We start from the raw sequence: 20,090 nt of genomic DNA, 5'->3' as shown, positions 1-20,090 counted from the left end.
TTGTCCGAACTCAGAAAATCTGGAATACCAAACCGGGGAATGACTTCGCGACATAAAAATTTAGCCGCGGTCCTCGCATCTTCCTTGGAAGTTGCAGCTGCCTCCACCCACCTGCTGAAGCGGTCTACTACTACTAGAATGTAGCGCTTCCCTTCTTTCCGGTTGTCTGCTCCCATGTCTACATAATCCATCATTATATGCTGGAATGGCCCTGTCGGCGGGGGAATATGTCCTAAAGGAGCAGTGAAGTTCTTTCGCACATTGTTCTTGATACACACTTCACATCTATTCAACGCATAGTCCATCATACTGGCCAGAAATGGGGACCACCATTCCTGACGGATTTTTCGGATAGTTTCGGTTCTAAGGGCATGATCCAAGCCATGGGCTTCTTTGATCAAGAGCGGGAGGTAACTGGCTGGGGCTATACACAATCCTTCTATGCTGCGCCACAATCCAGTACCCGCCTCTTTTCTCGCCCCCCGTTTTATCCACGCCGATACTTCAGCCACACCTGCGGTGTTCTGCAGCTCCACCAAGTGGGCCACATTGTCTACCTGCGGATGCCGCATCGGACTTTCCCCAGGCTGAGTTAGGGCCATCATCTGCCCCGGCCCTACGGCAGCTTTCTTAGCTGCCTCATCCGCCAGTGAGTTCCCTTTAGTGATAAAGGAGTCATCGGTCCTATGTGCCCTGCATTTCACTACAGCTAATTTTGCGGGCAATGTCATAGCATATAGTAAATCTGAAATCGCTTCCCCGTGGGTCACGGCGGTCCCATCTGCCCGCTGGAATCCCCTTTGAGCCCAGATTGGTCCAAACACATGGCAGACTCCATGAGCATAGGCTGAATCCGTATATATATTGCAACTCTCATTACGGCCCAAATTACATGCAGCTGTCAATGCCCGTAGTTCAGCTAGCTGGGCCGAGCAGGGTTGGGGGAGCGGAACACTCATCACTACCTCAAACGTCGCCGGGTTTCGTCGTGCATCTACTACTGCCAACCCAGCCTTATTGCCCGTATCAGTACGATAACAGGAACCGTCCACAAAATACGTATGATTAGCATTATCAATAGGGCAGTTCTCCAAATCTGAACGCGCTTTCAAAAATATCTCTGATACCGCTACGCACTCATGGGGTACACCATCTATCGGGGTTACCAGTTTATCGGCCGGATTCACCGTGGTGCACCGTTCTATGGTGAGCTTCGGGGCTGACAGAATGGAGTCATATCCTGTTCGACGGGAGTTCGTTATCACAAAGGTGTGACTCGTTAGGAGAGCATGCAGTGCATGGGTCGTATATAATGTAACTGGGTGCCCCATGGTGATTGAGGACGCTTTCTGATATGCAAATGCGGCCGCGGCCAAAGACCGATAACAGGGGGGCATCCCTTTTTCCACGTTATCGAGAGCCGTGCTGTAATAGGAGATGGCCTGTTTTCCCATCCCTTGTTGCTGCTGAGTTAGGATGGCCGATGCGTACCCCTTTCTTTCGGATACATAGAGGTGAAAAGGTTTGCTATAATCTGGGTTAGCCAATGCAGGAGCGGTCATTAAGGCCATTTTAATATCTGCGAGTGCAGCTAGAGCTTCAGGAGTCCAGACGAGGGGGGCATTTGGCTGTGATTGGTCTGCTGCCTTAATCATATCCCGTAATGGTTGGACCCTTAGCGTGAACTCACATATCCATGGGCGACTGAACCCCGCCATTCCTAGAAATGCCAACATCTGTCGCACGGTGGTTGGCTGTGGGGCCTTGCGTATGGCCTCTACATGCTTTGGTGCTATAGTACGGCTTTCTCCCTCTAACACACGACCTAGGTATTCCACCTTTTGTCTACAAAATTGCAACTTTTCTTTACTTACTTTGTGGCCATTTTCGGCCAACATTCTTAGAACCTTTAGAGAGTCGTGCTGGCATTGCTCTTTAGACGCACTACAAATCAAAAGGTCATCGACATATTGCAAGATGGTGCTACGGCACTCCAGGGCTGAGAGGTCTTGAGCCAGTACCTGATTAAATATGGATGGGCTTTCACAGTATCCCTGCGGAAGTCTAGTGTATGTGTACTGCTGCCCTTCGTATGTGAAAGCAAACAAATGCTGTGAGTCTGGGTGCAGTGGCACGCTAAAAAATGCTGAGCATAAATCTATGACAGTATACCATTTGGTCCCTTCTGGAATGTTCGACAATAGGGTGTGTGGGTCTGGCACTACTGGTGTTTCCGGTATCACAATTTGGTTAATAGCACGCAAATCATGTACTAGCCTCCACATCTCTGAGTCAGGTTTTGTAACTGGAAAAATGCGGGTATTGCACTGACTTCGCGTGGAGATTAGAACTCCGGCCTCTACCAATCCGTGTATTGTGGGCCGTATGCCTTCTCTAGCTTGCACTGACAACGGATACTGTTTCTGGTAGGGCAACCTTGCATTCTCTTTTACCTTAATCTGAGCTAGGTCGGCGGATTTAACCAACCCTATGTCGGTCGGATGTTTTGTCCATAGCTGTTCTGGAATAGTTTTCAGTATTTCCTCATTGTCCTGATCTTTTGCTGCCTTAACTGCCATTTGTAAACCACTCCGGTCCGTGTTCGTGCATATGCAGACACTAGTGGCCACGGCGGTATCAACTGCTGTTACTGAGATTCGCACAAACTTTCCATCAGGCGACTTGTGCAAGGATGGATTGGTAGTTGGCTTCCACTCTTGTACTTCTTTCGCCTGCCCTATCATTGGCTCTACCTCTTCCCGTTTCAGGCCTTTGGTGACCATGAGTGTGACATGGGGCGCTGTCCCTTCCAGCTGATACCAGTTAGCGATTCTATCTGGGAGCTTTATAATAGCCGCCACTCCCTGTGGGCCGCTTATTATTTCCATGGTTTTAATGTCCATTACTTGTCCCTGTTCCATGTCCTCCCAAAGCTGAGCATATTCCTGGTCTCGTCCACCGTCATCATTTTTAATAGTGCAATATAAAGGGGCCTCCACTTCGGTGCAATCGGGCCGCATGTACTGTAACCATGGTTTCCATTCTGCGTATCTGTGCCAGAGTTCCGAGTTAGCTGGATCGGACATCTCTAGCCAGTATACCATCCTCACATTACGGGCGGTGCTAGGTGGCTCGTGCAACAGTAAGAATTGTGTGGATATTGATTTGGGGAACGTCACCCAAATCCCAGTCGCTTCGCACTGTATCTGAGCTCCCAACTTACACAGGGCATCACGTCCCAGTAAGTTAACAGGCGCTCCTGGCGAATATAACAGTGGTGCTTGTATTGTCACACCATCCAGAGATAGTTCTTGAGGCTCGGTGAATCGTAAGGTCTGTATTTTTCCTGAGAAGCCCCATAGTTTGAATAGCCTTACAGGTGAGGGGGAGCTGTGAACCTTCTTTCCCTATACTTGAATATGTAGCTCCAGTGTCGATCATAAAAGGTGCTTGCAAGGTGTTTCCGATCGTCACTGTAACAGTTGGCTCTTGTTCTGGATGCAGTGTGGTGACGGACTGCATGAGCTCCCCCCCGGGCTTCTCTCGGCCTCCTCAACTCTGGCTGGGTCCCGGCTCCCCATAGGGGCCATACATGGGGCCACCTTGGGGTACTGGGGGTAGCGGTTGACACCGAGGTGGCATTCCATAGCTCTCCGGCGCTCTCGGTCCAAGCACCTGACCTCTTCTTTCAGCCCTATCCACGCGGTCTCCCCAAGTTGGTCGTGGGACACGTGGACAATTTCTCCTGAAGTGGCTAGGATCACCGCATCCCCAACACCCTTCAGTTGCCATATCTGGTCTTGGCAAAACTCGACCCTGTCCGTATCCTCGTCCCCTCCCACAGGCAGGTGGCATTCCCGGGTGCATGGGGGCCCTCATATGATATATGTAATCCATCTGGTCAGGGTGCAGCATAGTAGTTATGTGTGGGACTTGCTGTTGTGGGTGGGCCTGGTATCCATTGGCCAACAGCATAGGGTCAGCCTGTGCTGGGGCTGACGCTTGTGGATGGGGCACCATCACTGCCGCTTGTTTAATGTGCTCCCTCCTCCGTTCCTTCTCTTCCTGTTTAGTCCTGGTCAGTTCGCCGAGCTGTGCTTTATAGAGTTGGCTCATTAGGGTTTCAGTGGCATCTTTAGCTTCTTTTTTCAGCTTCCTGTGTTGCTCCACGTGATGGGTCACATGTGCCAGAAATGAAGCCCATTCCATTGCGTTGAGCCCCACCACTTCCTCTAACTTCTTCTGTACCTCCCCAGGGAGAGCCTTCTTCAATAGCAGTTTGAACAGTCCCACACTTGCCACTGAATCGTCCCATTTGGCACCCGTTTCATCCCTCCATTTATCTTGAAACTTTTGTATGAAGGTTATCACGTTTTCTTCGTCTTTCAGTTTTATATTTTCAAGCTTCCCAGGGTCCATCTTAGCCGGATACATACTCCTCACAGCATCCCATATTTCTTGTCGGTATAGGCCAAACGGGATGGCATCAGCCTTGGGGTCGTCTATCAAATCCCTGTGTTCTGCCCCATCGAAAATTTCTTCAGCCCGTCCCTTGCCCACTGTTTGGCAGAGAATGGCTTTGATATCGCCTATCGCCAGGTGCTGTCCTGATGTTTTTTCCTCAAACTGTGTAATCCATTTCTGCCCCCCTTCACACATGTTGGGTAATCATTGGATCAGGCCCGTTAGGTCCATGAAACTCCAGGGTGCGTAATGTAGGGCTTTTCCTTTAACCATGAGGGGCATCATCTGAGTAAGGCTGGGCTCCGACTGGGAGCGGGCATGCGCCAAGCACGCTGTGACACCAGGTTCGAATCTCACTGGGGGCCTCAGGCTTTCCCTGTTCCCTAGTGTTCTAGCTCCTCTAAACTTCAAATCCTCCAAGTCCTCCTCCTCACTGACGTCTTGTTCAACTTTTCCTTCATTGTCTGTTTCAGTCCCCTCGTTCTCAGTCCCCACTTGTTCGTCCAGTTCCATGTCTGAACTTACTTGCTTCTTCTTCTGCTGGTGATATATTAGGACTTTTGAGGCCTTACTCAGGCTTTTCACATGTTTTCCTGCTGACTGGTTCAGTGCTCTTCTCGACCTCTGTGATTTTGACTCTCCCAAACGCGGCTTGTGCGCATACTTATTCTTCACAGCAGTCGCCATTTGGAACGCTTGACCTGCGAGATTCTTCAATTCATCCATTTTACCCACGCCGTATGATATCCCGTCCTCTAGCCGTCGAATCCTGCCCTCCAATTCCTTATCCTCCTCGACAGCATATGGGGAGAGCACCACATCCCCCTCTATACGGACCATCCGCCCCACATTGTCTCTCGGCTCACTTTTTCCTCCTCCTTTGGTATGTGGAGCCCCTCGTGCTCCGTTTCCACCCTCGTGCCCTCTCTCGCTCCGACGACTTTCTTGATTGCCCCTGGTCCCATGCCCCTCCTGCTCCTGTATTTCCTCCAGTTCCTTGTCTTTTTGCTTGTGCACCATCGGCCGTGACCCTGGCCTCGGGGTGCTAGTGCTGGGGGGAATCACCCTGTGCTCCGGCCACCCCGGAGTGCGGGTCCAGTTTTTCATATACTCCTGTAGTTCCCTGTCCCTCTCCTTGTTGCCTACCTGTGGGAGGTCCAGCCGTGGGCTTTCGCTCTCGACCAGGGTTCTATCCTCGTATTCGGCAGCTCCTTCTTCCATTTTGATAGGTCCTCCATCCTCCCGTGTGCGATGCCTCATTCTTTGGTATCCGGTGAATGTTCACTGTATGTCCACCTTAGTTTCCTTCCATTCATCTTCTCTGTCTTCCAGGTCTTGCATCATGTAGAGCCCGGCGGGTGGGGCACTTCCGACAGGTCTCACTGGAGGGCGGTACTGAGGATTATATGAGGGCGGGGCCTCGGCCAATTCCTCCTGAATGGCTTCTTTAATCTTTTTTCCTAGGCTTGCTTCCCTTTCTTCTTTCTTCCGTATCACCGCCTCTGCTCGTTCTCTCTGCCGCCTATCCTTCTCCTTCTCTTCTTTCCCTGCCTCCACAAACCAGTCCACTATCTTCTATGTCTTCACACATTTCTCCCTCACTCTCAAGCCTTTTTTCTGTTCATTCCATACAACTAATCTCTCTTTCATTATCTGGCATAGCTGTTCATCAAAAGTACCTTCCTCGGGCCATTTCCACTCACCACTTGTCTTCTCACTCCATTTTTTACAATAATGTCTAATGTCCTTCTCATCTGTACAGTGTTTGATTATCACCCTCTCTATCGGGCTCATCTTTTTCTTACATTCAGCCATAACTCTGGTCGTGTCTCACACCTCTCAGCCCTTAGAGTCGGTCGCACACACCCCCTAAATCCACTAAGTTATGCCTCACAGCCAAATGTTTTCCTCCTACCTTGTCCGTTGTTCCCGCCTGCTTAGCCTATCTCGTACCGATTTATGCCCGCTTTTCCCTTCCGTCGGTACTTGGCCCAGCCAGCCTCCCTAGGGACTCACATACACTCAGAGTACATACATTCAATTTACTTATGATGATTAATTAATTAAGTTAAATGATTCAATTTCTCTTATAAGTTTTAAGTTTAGCTTTAGGTAATTCACACAGCCTCACACAACAGACAATTCTTACATGTTTACAATATTCTTAGACATAATATTTACCTATTCAACATTACCCAATTTTGGGTAATTAAACAAAAATTAAATTGTATTATTATTTGTCATTTAACTGAACAACACCTTCATAATTTATGGAATATAAATGAAAAGGTCCCAATGGACTGACTCCCTGATTTCTCAACAATTTTGTTATATATTACTGGTCTGGAAGTTCTTATTCACCCAATGGGCAGTCTGACAGATGCCTAAAATATTTTTTAAAAAAATGTTTTGGTTTTTTTTTGTTTACAATTCTTGCATGCTCCTCCAATTTTTAAAACAGCAGTTATTGATACCAATAAAGTTATAATACACACAGTCACACCCGACTCACAGAAAGTCCATATCAGATTCAAAACATTAAAACAAATTTAAAACAAAAATCTCACACTGTTCTATATTAGTCAGCTCAATCTGAAGTGCACACACACACACACAGTTTTCTTCTTTTCCTTTTTTCCTTTCCACACAGAAGACAGGCCTGCTTGCGCAGATAAGAACAGATAGGAACACACACATACACCCCTTTCTATCAACAACATCGGCACACTCATATACACATTGTGTCACACACTCTCTTACACATATTTAGTTATTACATACACACCATTGTGGTCTCAGAATATAAAACGCCTTCACACCAGCTCCGTATGTATGAAGCTTACAGTCACATAAATTAAATACAACTTTTTCAAAAAAATTATTATTATCTCCCTTTTTTTTTTTCTTTTTCCCTAAATCTTATCAAGCGTCAAATGTATGGAGCTCTTGTTCAGAGCACTAATAAATACTTTTTCCCTGTCTCCAAAACTTACACGCTCTCACACCACACTCATATTCTAAGCACATATATTTTAAGCACACACATTTGTTAGTACATATTCCATTCATACACCGGGCATGCTGTATTGCACGACCCGGACCTGGGCCCAGGATTTATTCCCCTCTCTATCCAGCCCTGGAATCTAATCTATCTATCTTTTATCTAATCCTTTTCCAGCGGTATTAGGGGTCCCCACCAATGCAGCCGCCACTAGACTGCTAGTCTAGTCTAGTAGCCAGTATCTGGGGTCTGAGGCCTCATTTTCCACCTGCTTTCTATCCAGCCCTGGAGTACTTCTCTATTTCTCTACTCTTTTTTTCTACCTTTTTTCCCTTCCTCCAGCGGTATTGCAGGACTTTCACTCACACAACACATATACCATTTCTTTATTACAATTATAAAAAGTACATTCTACAATCTACACTTCTCTTACCTCTTCTCACTCACTCCAGGTTCTTTTGGAGACCACTTAGTCTTTCTTCCCACCCCGGGGCTTTTCAGTCGTAACAACAGACCACTAAAACAGAGCTTTGAAATAACAGGCGTCTGCAATGCCTTTTCCTATACGGCCTGTCTGTTGCTTAGAGAGCGAAGTCCCACGGGAGAGATTCCAGACATATAGATCTTAGCCCAGTCCCATCTGGGGTGCCAAATGTTGGCTCGAATTTAGCCTATTACCCAAAAACATTTAAAATTCAACTTAGAAGCCAATACTCACATCTACCTCTGAGACCAGTTGGAGATAGAAAAAATACACCAGCCGTGAGTGAGAAGAAGCAAGGGTCCAGCTTTATTGTTTCATTCCACCACACGAGATCCACACCAATGAGAATTCTCAGAAGTGATCCCTCTACCCTGAGCTTAAGCTCCAGTATTTATACTGTATTTACACACTAGATAACCCATAGGTTTCCAGAAAAGGCCTATTTCACTTACCCATAGAATTGAAACCAGGGGTTTTAATTTACACATAAAATCAGAACCCAGGCATTTCCAACAACCCAGGAAACAAAAACCCAGAGTTTCTAGTTACCTAGGTTGTCAAAAACCAGGATTCTCATTTACCTAGGTTGTCAAAAACCAGGACTTTCATTTACCTAGGTAGTCAGAAACCAGGATTCTCAATTCCCTATGACGTAAGCAAGACGACTAAACAACCAGGAGGGACCTTGGTCTTATCGTTATCTCGAGGTGGGGGGGGGGCAGTTTGACCCAGCCACCCTTATAACTGGCTTTCTTCATGGTTCTCTAAAAATTAAGGCTTTCCTTGCGAGACGAGAATCTTCACCATCTGAATCATGAGTAAGTTATATTTTCCTTTTTTTCCTGTATTTCTCGTTTATAATTTATTTTCATATTTGCACTACATTTCTTAGTTTATATATATTTATACTACTTGAAAAGCAGTTTACTGTACTTCCAACTTCTTAATATCATTACAGTTCTACTGTCCTGCATATCCTACTATTCTGTTTTTTTATAGAGTTTCTCTATTACTATAAGATATTATTAAAGTTATTCATGTGTGTGTATGAGGAAGAGAGAATGTGTGTGTGTATGTATGTTGTGTCTACTTGCCCACCCTTGACTGTACAAGTGTGTGTGTGTGTGTGTGTGTGTGTGTGTGTTTTTAGCACTCCTCAGCTCGTACACTTCTTTTTGACTTTTTTTGACTATTACTGCTCTTAAATTGCTCGTAATTCCAATCTGTCAATGTCCGCCTAATCCCGCTTCTATGTGTCTAGGTGCCCGTTTTTTCCTTCTTCTCCCTTATGTTTATTTTATGACATTTTTTATCCACAACACCAATCTGGCATCCACTTATGACCTCCCTGTGACGCATTTCTTTCGGTATTTTCAAATTCAGAATTTCGTTTCTAGATGTTTTCCTGATTTCCCCTCTGCGCCTCCTGAACAGGCTTGGGAAAGCTTGTTTTCAAACTGTCCACATCAGAGAGGAATGATTTCTAGGATTTATGATTTTATTCTGGCGCTAGGTAGTGAGTTGAGTAACAAAATTAGGAATACGTGGGAATTGGAATTAGGAGTACAGATAAGTGAGGAGTGTTGGGAACGTGCTATAGGGAGGGTACAGTCTACCACTTCTTGTGCTTGTCTTGAACTTATACAGTTCAAAACAGAGTTTTAAACAGAGTCCATCTGTCCAAGTCTAGACTTTCTGTGATGTATCCGGACGTAGAGGACAAGTGTGATAAATGCCATGGTTCTCCTTGGTTCTCTTTGGTCTGGTTTTTTTTACCATCATGTCCACTATTCTTAGGGTAGATTTAAAGCCTTGCCCATTGATTGCTGTATTTGGGATTCCTGATGACTCAGTTTGTCACGAATCCCCCTTGAAGCAGCGTGCTCTAAGTGCGAATGCGCGAGCACCTGCTTTTCCGTTGTTGACTGTAATGACATCTGGACACCTGTGTTTTGTTTGTTTCTGTCTCCTCCCTGTTCTGTCATTGGCTGGGATTTCACGTGGGTCTGAATTGCTCTCAGCTGCTAGTGGTTTAGACGCTGATCATGTCCGCATATATACCGCGCGCCTCCCAGCACACAACGCGGAAGATTAAATGTTTAGAGTTAGTTTAGCTCGTATCATAGTCATAGTCATAGTCACGGTCCATGTTTAGAGTTAGTTCGCGCTGGATTATCCGCTTCCAGTCCCTCGTCATAGTTCGTTTCTTGTTTTGTTTATCAACCCTGTTTTCCGTGACCACGACCTAGATTCCTGCCTTGCCCCGTGTATGCCTGTTTGCCAATCGCCTGACCTCTTGCATGTTTATGGATTATGTTTTGGATCACGTTTTGGATTTGTCTGCCTGTCTGTCTTTCAAATAAACAACTGTTCATCCTGCACTTGCATCCGTCCTATCTCTGCTCCGTCACGATTCGTGACAGAATCTTCCACCTCAACATGGATGCAGCACGAGGACGAGAGAGAAGTCACGCCACAGAAACCAGGGAAGTAGTAGGACAATACCTCATCAGGGAACGCTCAGATTACTGGCCGCATTTTTCGTCCGTGCAATTTTCCCAAAGGTACGCCGTTGAATTGCCACCAGAGACAGCGGGATTGGGGAGCTACCCGCTGGAGTTCCTCTTCAGCTGCCAGGTGTATTTCTGCAGCTTGGCGTTTCCCAAGCCTACTAAAAGAGAGTGGATCGGGTTTCTGGTGTCCAGGTTTTGCGGTCCGGCCCGTGACTGGGCGGAGCAGCTGGTGAGTGCTGGGTCGCCAGCCCTCCATGATGTCACTCAGTTTGCAGAGCTGTTTATGGAGGCATTTTCACAGCCTGGACAACTTCGTGGTCTCGATTTACTAGGGTGGAGAGTCAATGGACAGCCCCAGGTGGACCCACCATTCAACCTCTATTATGAGGAGATGGACAGGGTAGTAACCAGCGAGCCACTTCAGTTTCCGGCCAACGCGGGGGAGAAATCTCCGAGATGTATGACTGAGGGCTGCGGGAGAGACACTCAGCTTCAATGTCCCACCTGCAAGAAGCTGGGCCTCCAGGAAGCTTTCTTCTGCTCTCAGGAATGCTTCAAGAGCAGCTGGCGGGAGCATAAGAAACTCCACCGGAGAGCCTGTGCAGAGACCCAGCCCGGGATCAACAGGGTGACCTCGGAGCGCCCGTCGGAGGTCATAGCACCAGAGCTCAACCATGAGGTCCAAGTCCAAGTCAAGTCCCAAGTCCCTGAGGTGCAAGTCCAGTCTCAAGTCCCTGAGGTGCAAGTCCAGTCTCAAGTCCCTGAGGTGCAAGTCCAGTCTCAAGTCCCTGAGGTGCAAGTCCAGTCTCAAGTCCCTGAGGTGCAAGTCCAGTCTCAAGTCCCTGAGGTCCAAGTCCAGTCTCAAGTCCCTGAGGTCCAAGTCCAGTCTCAAGTCCCTGAGGTCCAAGTCCAGTCTCAAGTCCCTGAGGTCCAAGTCCAGTCTCAAGTCCCTGAGGTCCAAGTCCAGTCTCAAGTCCCTGAGGTCCAAGCCCAAGTCAATCCTCCAGGCTCTGAAGCCCAAGCCAAGCCTCCAGGCTCTGAAGTCCAAGCCAAGCCTCCAGGCTCTGAAGTCCAATCCAAGTCTCACGTCCCTGAGCTCACGTTCAAGCGTGCTGATCCAGTTGACAAAGCTCTGCTCACGCCCCAGTCTGCTGACACGCACCGGCAAGTTCTGCTCACGCCCCAGTCTGCTGACACGCACCGGCAAGCTCTGCTCACGCCCCAGTTTGCTGACACGCCCCGCCAAGCTCTGCTCACGCCCCAGTCTGCTGACACGCCCCGCCAAGCTCTGCTCACGCCACAGTCTGCTGACACGCCCCGCCAAGCTCTGCTCACGCCACAGTCTGCTGACACGCCCCGCCAAGCTCTGCTCACGCCACAGTCTGCTGACACGCCCCGCCAAGCTCTGCTCACGCCACAGTCTGCTGACACGCCCCGCCAAGCTCTGCTCACGCCAGTCTGCTGACACGGCCACCCAAGTTCTGCTCACGCCACAGTCTGCTGACACGGCCACCCAAGCTCTGCTCACGCCAGTCTGCTGACACGGCCACCCAAGTTCTGCTCACGCCACAGTCTGCTGACACGGCCACCCAAGCTCCACCCATGCCCAAGGTTCACCTGGTGACCTCAGAGCCTCAGCCCCCCTGTTCAGCTGTGGGCGTCGCTCAGCCCCCCTGTTCAGCTGTGGGCGTCGCTCAGCCCCCCTGTTCAGCTGTGGGCGTCGCTCAGCCCCCCTGTTCAGCTGTGGGCGTCGCTCAGCCCCCCTGTTCAGCTGTGGGCTTCGCTCAGCCCCCCTGTTCAGCTGTGGGTGTCGCTCAGCCCCCTGTTCAGCTGTGGGCGTCGCTCAGCCTCCCTGTTCAGCTGTGGACGTCGCTCAGCCTCCCTGTTCAGCTGTGGACGTCGCTCAGCCTCCCTGTTCAGCTGTGGACGTCGCTCAGCCTCCCTGTTCAGCTGTGGACGTCGCTCAGCCTCCCTGTTCAGCTGAGGTCGTCTCTCTGCCACCTTGCTTAGCTGTGGACGTCGCTCAGCCCCCTGTTCAGCTGTGGGCGTTGCTCAGCCTCCCTGTTCAGCTGTGGACGTCGCTCAGTCTTCCTGTTCAGCTGAGGTCATCGCTCAGCCTTCCTGCTCCATGGCAAACATCGTTCCCCCCTTCTGCTTCAAGGAGACCCACGCTCCTCTCCCTGGCCACATGGAGACCCACGCTCCTCTCCCTGGCCGCACGGAGACCCACGCTCCTCTCCCTGGCCTTACTGGGGACGTCGTTCTGCCTTCATACTCCGCCGAGAACGTCGCTCAGCCTGCCTGCCCGGCTGCGGACGACGCTCCGCTTTCACGCTCCGCTTTCATGCTCCGACGAGGACGTCGCTCTAGCTTCATGCTCAGACGAGGACGTCGCCCTGCTTCCCTGCTCTGCTGAGTACAGTGCTCTGTTTCCCTGTTCAGCTGAGGATGTCGCTCAGCCTCTCTGTTCAACCAGGGTCGTCGCTCCGCTTCCCTACGCCGCCAAGAACACCGGGCCGTTTCCTGGCTCTGCTTGGGACATTCAGCCCAGGGGGCCGGGGCCGCCAATGAAGTGGGATGACTCATGGCACTCCGGGAGGAGTGCCTTTGGGGGGGGGGGGATTCTGTCATGATTCCCCCTTGAAGCAGCGTGCTCTAAGCGCGAATGCGCGAGCACCTGCTTTTCCGTTGTTGACTGTAATGACATCTGGACACGTGTGTTTTGTTTGTTTCTGTCTCCTCCCTGTTCTGTCATTGGCTGGGATTTCACGTGGGTCTGAATTGCTCTCAGCTGCTAGCGGTTTAGACGCTGATCATGTCCGCATATATACCACGCGCCTCCCAGCACACAATGTGGAAGATTAAATGTTTAGAGTTAGTTTAGCTCATGTCATAGTCATAGTCATAATCACGGTCCATGTTTAGAGTTAGTTCGCGCTGGATTATCCGCTTCCAGTCCCTCGTCATAGTTCGTTTCTTGTTTTGTTTATCAACCCTGTTTTCCGTGACCACGACCTAGATTCCTGCCTTGCCCCGTGTATGCCTGTTTGCCAATCGCCTGACCTCTTGCATGTTTATGTATTACATTTTGGATCACGTTTTGTATTTGTCTGCCTGTCTGTCTTTCAAATAAACAACTGTTCATCCTGCACTTGCATCCGTCCTATCTCTGCTCCGTCATGATTCGTGACACAGTTCCATTGAGCTCGATAAAAAAAGATGTTATTGCTTGTACATCCCTTATAGCAAGATGTTTCCTACTGTTCCATTGGAAGTCTGCTAAATACCCATCTATCTCTTAGTGGCTAAAGGACGTGATGTTTTTTTCTAAAACTTGAGAAAATAAGGTATACGATGAAGGGTTGTACGGACAAGTTTTTTTTTTTTTTATAAATGGCATCCCTTTATTGTATACTTTATGGAGTTACAGACACTTCCCACTTAAATTTTTGTGCCTGTTGTTGGGTCTTACAATATATATATAACCAGCGATAGTTATTGGATAGCCATGATGAGCTGGGAGAGGGGGGGGGTTACTTTTAATTTTGTCTTCTTTTGTTAGTATAAAAAGAAAAAAAACCTGTGAATGTTTACTGCTGTGTGTTGCTCAATTTGTTTTGTTTTTTTCTTCTCAATGGGATATTTGGGAAAGGGAGGGGAGGAGAGAAGAAAAAAGGTGATGTTCAGCAGAAATGTTTGGTAGACGTGTTCAGCAGAAATGTTCAGCAGAAATGTTCCGCAGAAATGTTCAGAAAAAATGTTCAGTAGAAATGTCCAGCAGAAATGTTTAGTTCAGTAGAAATGTTTAGTTCAGCAGAAATGTCCAGCAGAAATGTTCAGAAAAAATGTTCAGCAGAAATGTCCAGCAGAAATGTTTAGTTCAGCAGAAATGTTCAGCAGAAACGTTCAATAAAAATGAAACTGGAAAAAAAAAACTCTACTCATTTTTAAATCCCTTTAGAATCAATTTTTCACATTTGGACTGCCCTTAAAACCCATTTTCAGCTATTGTATATCCTCTTATCTTCAAGTTTTTCTTTCTGGTATTTAAAAAATGTAAAGAAAAGAAAAAAAGGGGCCTCTACTGAGCTACCAATGGAGTAAGACGTGAAGTTGGAGGCTCCTGCTGATTTCGATTAAAATTATAATTAAATTGCACTTTTCGGTCATACAATAGATTTTGACTCATTCTACTCTGTCACGATCTCTCCTGCAGATGGCAAATGCACGCGCTGCAAGTGTTGTAAATTTTGTTTACGATGGACATGTGCACTTGTTTTGGGTCCTGTTCCCCCGTTTAGTTATTGGCGGAGGTGCAAGGGTGTATTTCGATTGTCTCCAGATGCCTGAGTTCATGTTTGATTGCATTTGTTATTTAAACCCCTTGTGTTGCTGCGCACATCGTGCAGTGTTATTTACGTTAACCAGCCAACAAAGTCTGAGTATTGTATATGCGTTTCACTAAACAAGTCTATGGTTATGTTTGTGCTAACTACCTTGATACTAAGTGGTCATGTGTTCCTGTCCAGTTTATTTCATGCCTTGACTCAAGTTTCCTGTTTTGTCCTCGAGTCACGCTTCATGTGTTAGACCGCGTTTTATGTTCACTGACTTTGTATGAATAAAGACTGTCATCTGCACTTGCTTTCCGCTTCCACGTCCGTTTCATAACAGAATACTGCACCCATAACGCAGAAGCAGCAGATAATATGGAAGCCACCGGGGCTGCCTCGTTTGCGGAGTGGCGTCGATCTTTCTATGAACAGAGTAACATGATAGACAAATGCCTAGATCAGATCGATTGCTTACTGGAGCAAAGAGTGCTGTTCCCACAAGCTGGGCCATGCGCCATGGCGCCCTCTGCACAATTTCCCCCGCCCCCGCTGCAGGAGGTCTCGGCTCCAGATCTGTCAGCGAGGTGACTCGGGGTCCCAGTCCAAGGTCAACATGGTCAGCTTACTCCAGAGGGCTATGGGCTGTTTGATCTCCCGTGACTCACTGGCAGAGGTGGGCGAATCATTGTAGTACACAAACTGCAACTTGACATCAGTACTGTGTGTGCACCACAGTTTACATCATTTGAAAGCCTTGTGTTGAGTCTCTCTGCCTCCAAAGCAACTGTCATCGCTACCATCTATCGACACCAAAGCCAAATAAAGTTTTTTTCTCTGAGTTTGCTGACGTGTTGTCAATGTTGTGTTTTAAATTCAAGAGTATCCTTATTTTGGGAGATTTTAACATACACGTTGACCAAAATGACTGTGTGATGATAAAGGACTTTTTATTTTTACTGGATTGTTTTAATCTTACACAGTTAATTAGTGGCCCAACACACAGCAAAGGTCATACTCTAGACCTTGTGATTGCAAATGTCTCAGCTGTCTTTCTGACCATTTGGCAATCTTTTTTTAAATCTGGAAATTCCTCTTCATTGTACACCGTCTTCATGCATTGTTAATTTTCGTAAATGGAAATCAAATAACCCAACATATTTTGCAGACTCTGTCCTTCCCTCTCTTCTTGGATTCTCATCAGCTCCTCTTGAAGATAAGATTTTACAGTTGAATAATGTTCTCGCCTCTAATCTGGACTCCTTTGCTCCCTTGAAGTCACGCAATTTGACTGTTGCTTGTTGTGCTCCTTAGTATAATGACAACCTGCGCTCTATGAAGGTAGCTTGTCATAAAATGAAGCGCAAGTGGCGTGATTCTGGCTTGAGTGTATTTTCTCAAGCTTGGAAAGGCAGATTGGGGGAATATAGAGCTGCAATAGAGTCTACAAGATTTGCCTAGTTTTCTCAGATTATTGAGAATAATCAAAGCAATCCCAGGCATCTCTTCTGTACTATAAACAAACTCCTCAAAGTTGATCTTGGCATCACTTTGCCTGTTTCAAATCAGGTATGTAATAAGTTTCTTAATTTTTTTCAGTTCTTTTTTTTTTTTGCATCATCAACTCACACATTATTGTTTATTGTTGCTCACCCCTCTATTGTTAACTGTGCAATAATCAATTTATTCACTCATGTATATAACCAAGGTGTTACACATCTGTATATATTCAAATTTGTATTCATCTGTACATACATTGAGGTGTACATATTACCATTATTATTATTTTTTTACTTCTCTAATTCTTATTTTTCTATTCCTATTGTGTGTATATATATATTTTTAGATACTTTATTTCAATTCTATTCCTATTTAATGTGTATTCTTTCCTATCTGTTTTTTGTGTAATTGAGCTGCTGTAACAAGGGAATTTCCCCAGTGTGGGATCAATAAATGTTATCTTATCTTAAAACTGACAATGTTTATAACCTAATTCACGCTACACATGTTGATTTGGACAATTTAAATAATTATCATCCCATATCAAACCTTCCCTTTTTGGCAAAAATTTTAGAATGTGTTGTGGCGTTGTAACTTCACAATCACCTTACTGTTGATAATCTTTTTGAGCCCCTTCAGTCTGATTTTCATAAACTTCACAGTACAGAGACAGCTTTGGTCAAGGTCACGAATAATCTGTTAATAGCCTCAGATTCTAGTTCTCTTTCCATCCTTATCCTTCTTGATCTTAATGCTGCTTTTGACTCTCAATCACAACCTGTTACTCAACCGACATAGAACTGTCATTGGTGTTTCTGAGACTGTTAAGACCTGGTTTAGATCTTATCTCTCTGATCGCCGCCAGTTTGTTTTTATGACTGGTTAACAGGCTCTGTTCCTACTGGTGTCCCCCAGGGATCAATTTTATGTCACTTACTTTTTAGTATTTACATATATTCTCTTGGATTGCTCTTAAGATCACTCAGGCTTAATTATCACGTCTATGCAGACGATACTCAGATTTATATTCACTTTAAGCTTGGTCAAAATTTGGATGTTTCTTTTCTCTCACATTGTATTTCTGAGATAAAAAACATGGATGACACAAAACCTTTTGTGTCTTACTAGTCATAAGACTGAGGTTTTGCTTATTGGCTCTTCTCATCTGCTTCATAAAGCTGGTTCACTAATGTTGAAGGTAAACGGCTCTGTTTTGGAGTTCCAATCTAAATTAAAAAATCTATGAGCCATATTTGATTTGCATTTGTCTTTTGACCCACATGTGCAATCTACTGTCAAGAATTACTTTTTTCATCTCAGAAATATCGCTACACTTCTCCCTATGCTATCTTCTCCAGTGACTGAAAGGCTTATCAACACTTTTGTTTTTCTTGTATTGATTACTGCAATGCACTTCTTGCTGGGGTTCCTAAAACCACACTAAATAAGTTGCAATGTGTGCAAAATTCTGCTGCTAGGATCCTGACTGGTGTCCGGAGAAATGAACACATCACTCCAATACTGAAGTCCTTGCACTGGCTCCCGTTCAAGTTTCGCCTTAAGGCACTCCATGGTCTGGCCCCTCAGTATCTGTCTGCGCTTTTAACTTTATATACTCCCAAGCATCATTTGCGCTTCTCTCGAGCTGGTTTACAGACACGGCTGTGATCTGTAGAGGACAGGGCTTTCTCATCCTATGCTCCTAGACTCTGGAATGCACTCCCTGCTCATATTAGAGATGCACAGAATTTAAGCATTTTTTAATCTAACCTAAACCCCCATTTTTTTAGGTTAGCTTTTTTTTTAATGGCTTTAACTATTTTGTTTTCAAGTCACAGTTGTTTTTTTTTCTTGATATTTTCTTATTGTGTAAAGTGCCTTGAGAAGCTGCTTTTTTAAAAAGAAATATTATTATTATTATAACTCACCTCTTGTCTTTCTTTAAGTCTTGTTTTCCAGACACACTCATGTTGGAGGTCATGTCTCCTTTTCCAGATTACAGCAGGATACACGTTTACTTCACTCCAACATCGGTGTGTTAAATCAAACCCTGTATCAGCACAGAGTTCACTTACAGGAAATAGTCACGGTAGCAAGTCATAAAACAACCTATGTACATTCAAACTTCAGTACAAACCCACAAAACTCTTCTGTATCTAGTGTACATTCAGTGTGTTTATATATTATAGCTTTAGATGTAGATACTCACTGTGTTTTTACTCCTGAAATGGTGTATTTTCTCTCGACACAAAATGCAGACGCTGAGTTTCACCTGCACGAGCACCTTCTACCTTTTTATTGTGCAGAGGGCAAAGGGCAGTAATTGTGGACAGGTAATAAACACACACACACACACACACACACACACACACACACACACACACACACACACACACACACACACACACACACACACACACACACACAAAAAAAAAAAAAAAAAACATATGTATTGTTATCAGACAGCACTCTGATCCATGGAGCAAAAGCCAAGATGAAGCTGGTCGAAAAGAAACCACTTAAGTAAAATACAACGCGAGCTCCTTACCTTTTACTAGTTTTATAAACAGGATTTATTTTGCAGATTTATTGGCAGTCTTTGATCAGCTCAATAAAGTACAATTGTCTGTACAAAAATCTGAAAACAATACAGAGAATTTTTACAGTCAAATAACATTTTTTTCTGGTTTTATCTAAATCTGAAAAAGAATCCTGATCTTAGTGAGGATTAGTGTGTACGTAGTTTGTATGTGAATAAATAATTTAAAATATAAGTGATGATGGAGGCTGATAGGATCACATTGCTCAGATGAATAACTCTTACTCAACTTGTTAGCTCTTCTTTTTTTCCACATGTGTCTCTGAAACATTTACATTTTAAACTATTTCTGTTGTGTTGTCAGCTTATTGCCACATTTCTGGTTTTTCGTGTATTTTCTCTTTTATCAGACATTAAGACAATAAACAAACTAATCTAAAGCCTGATTACTGCACCTGTGTAAGTTCATGCCCCGCCCACTTTCAACACTTCAACCAACATATTTCCATTTAGTGAATTTACTTTGTGAAGCCTTTTCCCTGTCTGGCATTGACCCATAATCTGATATTTTTTTTATTTATATATCTCAGTAGTATTAAATTCATTGTTATTGCTCATTTTCTGAAAAATGAAGGAAAAAATAAAGGATTGTATGTGACTATACCATGTGACTATACCAGCAAAATTTTAAATTTATATACACACATATACCTTTGTCTGAGTTGTGCTTAAGACTGTAGTGACGTCCGACGTCAGAATTCTGTAAAGCCCATTTCTTTCATTCTGGCAGCAGCAGTTTGTAGATTTAGATCCCTAATGAGTAAACCAGAGGTGACGGTGGTGTGGAAAAACTCCCTGAGACTACAGGAAGAAGAAACCTCAAGAGGAACCAGACTCAAAAGGGAACCCATCCTCATCTGGGTGACACCAGATAGTGCGATTATAAATCGTTTCTCTTACACAGCTGTATGCTGTAAAGTCAAACAGGACCAACAGCGGCTCTGACACCAAATCAAACAATTCTGCTGCTGGCGAAAATAAAGAAACGATCCAGCAGTCTTCCATCAGGCCAGTTGAGGTGATGCCAGTGACACCAGCAGCAAACATCTGTTTCTCCATCACAGTCACAGGACTGAGGTGCATTCTGTGATTCCTGAAAAACACTCAAACACACAGCAGCAGAAACAGCATCAAACATCTGCCACAGCATGACCTCGTGCTTCATCGTTGGAGCACTGAGGCCTTGTGCTGATGACAG

The 20,090-nt window shown here is 45.6% G+C and overlaps 1 protein-coding gene across 1 annotated transcript in view; it reads right to left on the bottom strand.

Annotated features, from left to right (window-relative positions):
- LOC108270850 (NACHT, LRR and PYD domains-containing protein 12) overlaps positions 1–18,735 on the bottom strand; it is a 94,659-nt gene extending 75,924 nt beyond the window's left edge. The window contains 2 exon segments of the mRNA XM_053683354.1: positions 18,222–18,343; positions 18,503–18,735. Coding sequence (XP_053539329.1) covers positions 18,222–18,274 — 53 coding nt within the window. The 5' untranslated portion in view covers positions 18,275–18,343; positions 18,503–18,735.
- Positions 18,736–20,090: the final 1,355 nt, after the last annotated feature.

This window comes from Ictalurus punctatus, chromosome 10 (assembly GCF_001660625.3).
Source record: "Ictalurus punctatus breed USDA103 chromosome 10, Coco_2.0, whole genome shotgun sequence".
NCBI classification, from domain to species: domain Eukaryota; kingdom Metazoa; phylum Chordata; class Actinopteri; order Siluriformes; family Ictaluridae; genus Ictalurus; species Ictalurus punctatus.
The sequence above is the reverse complement of the archived record's forward strand: the minus strand, read 5'-3'. Positions and strand labels throughout refer to the sequence as shown.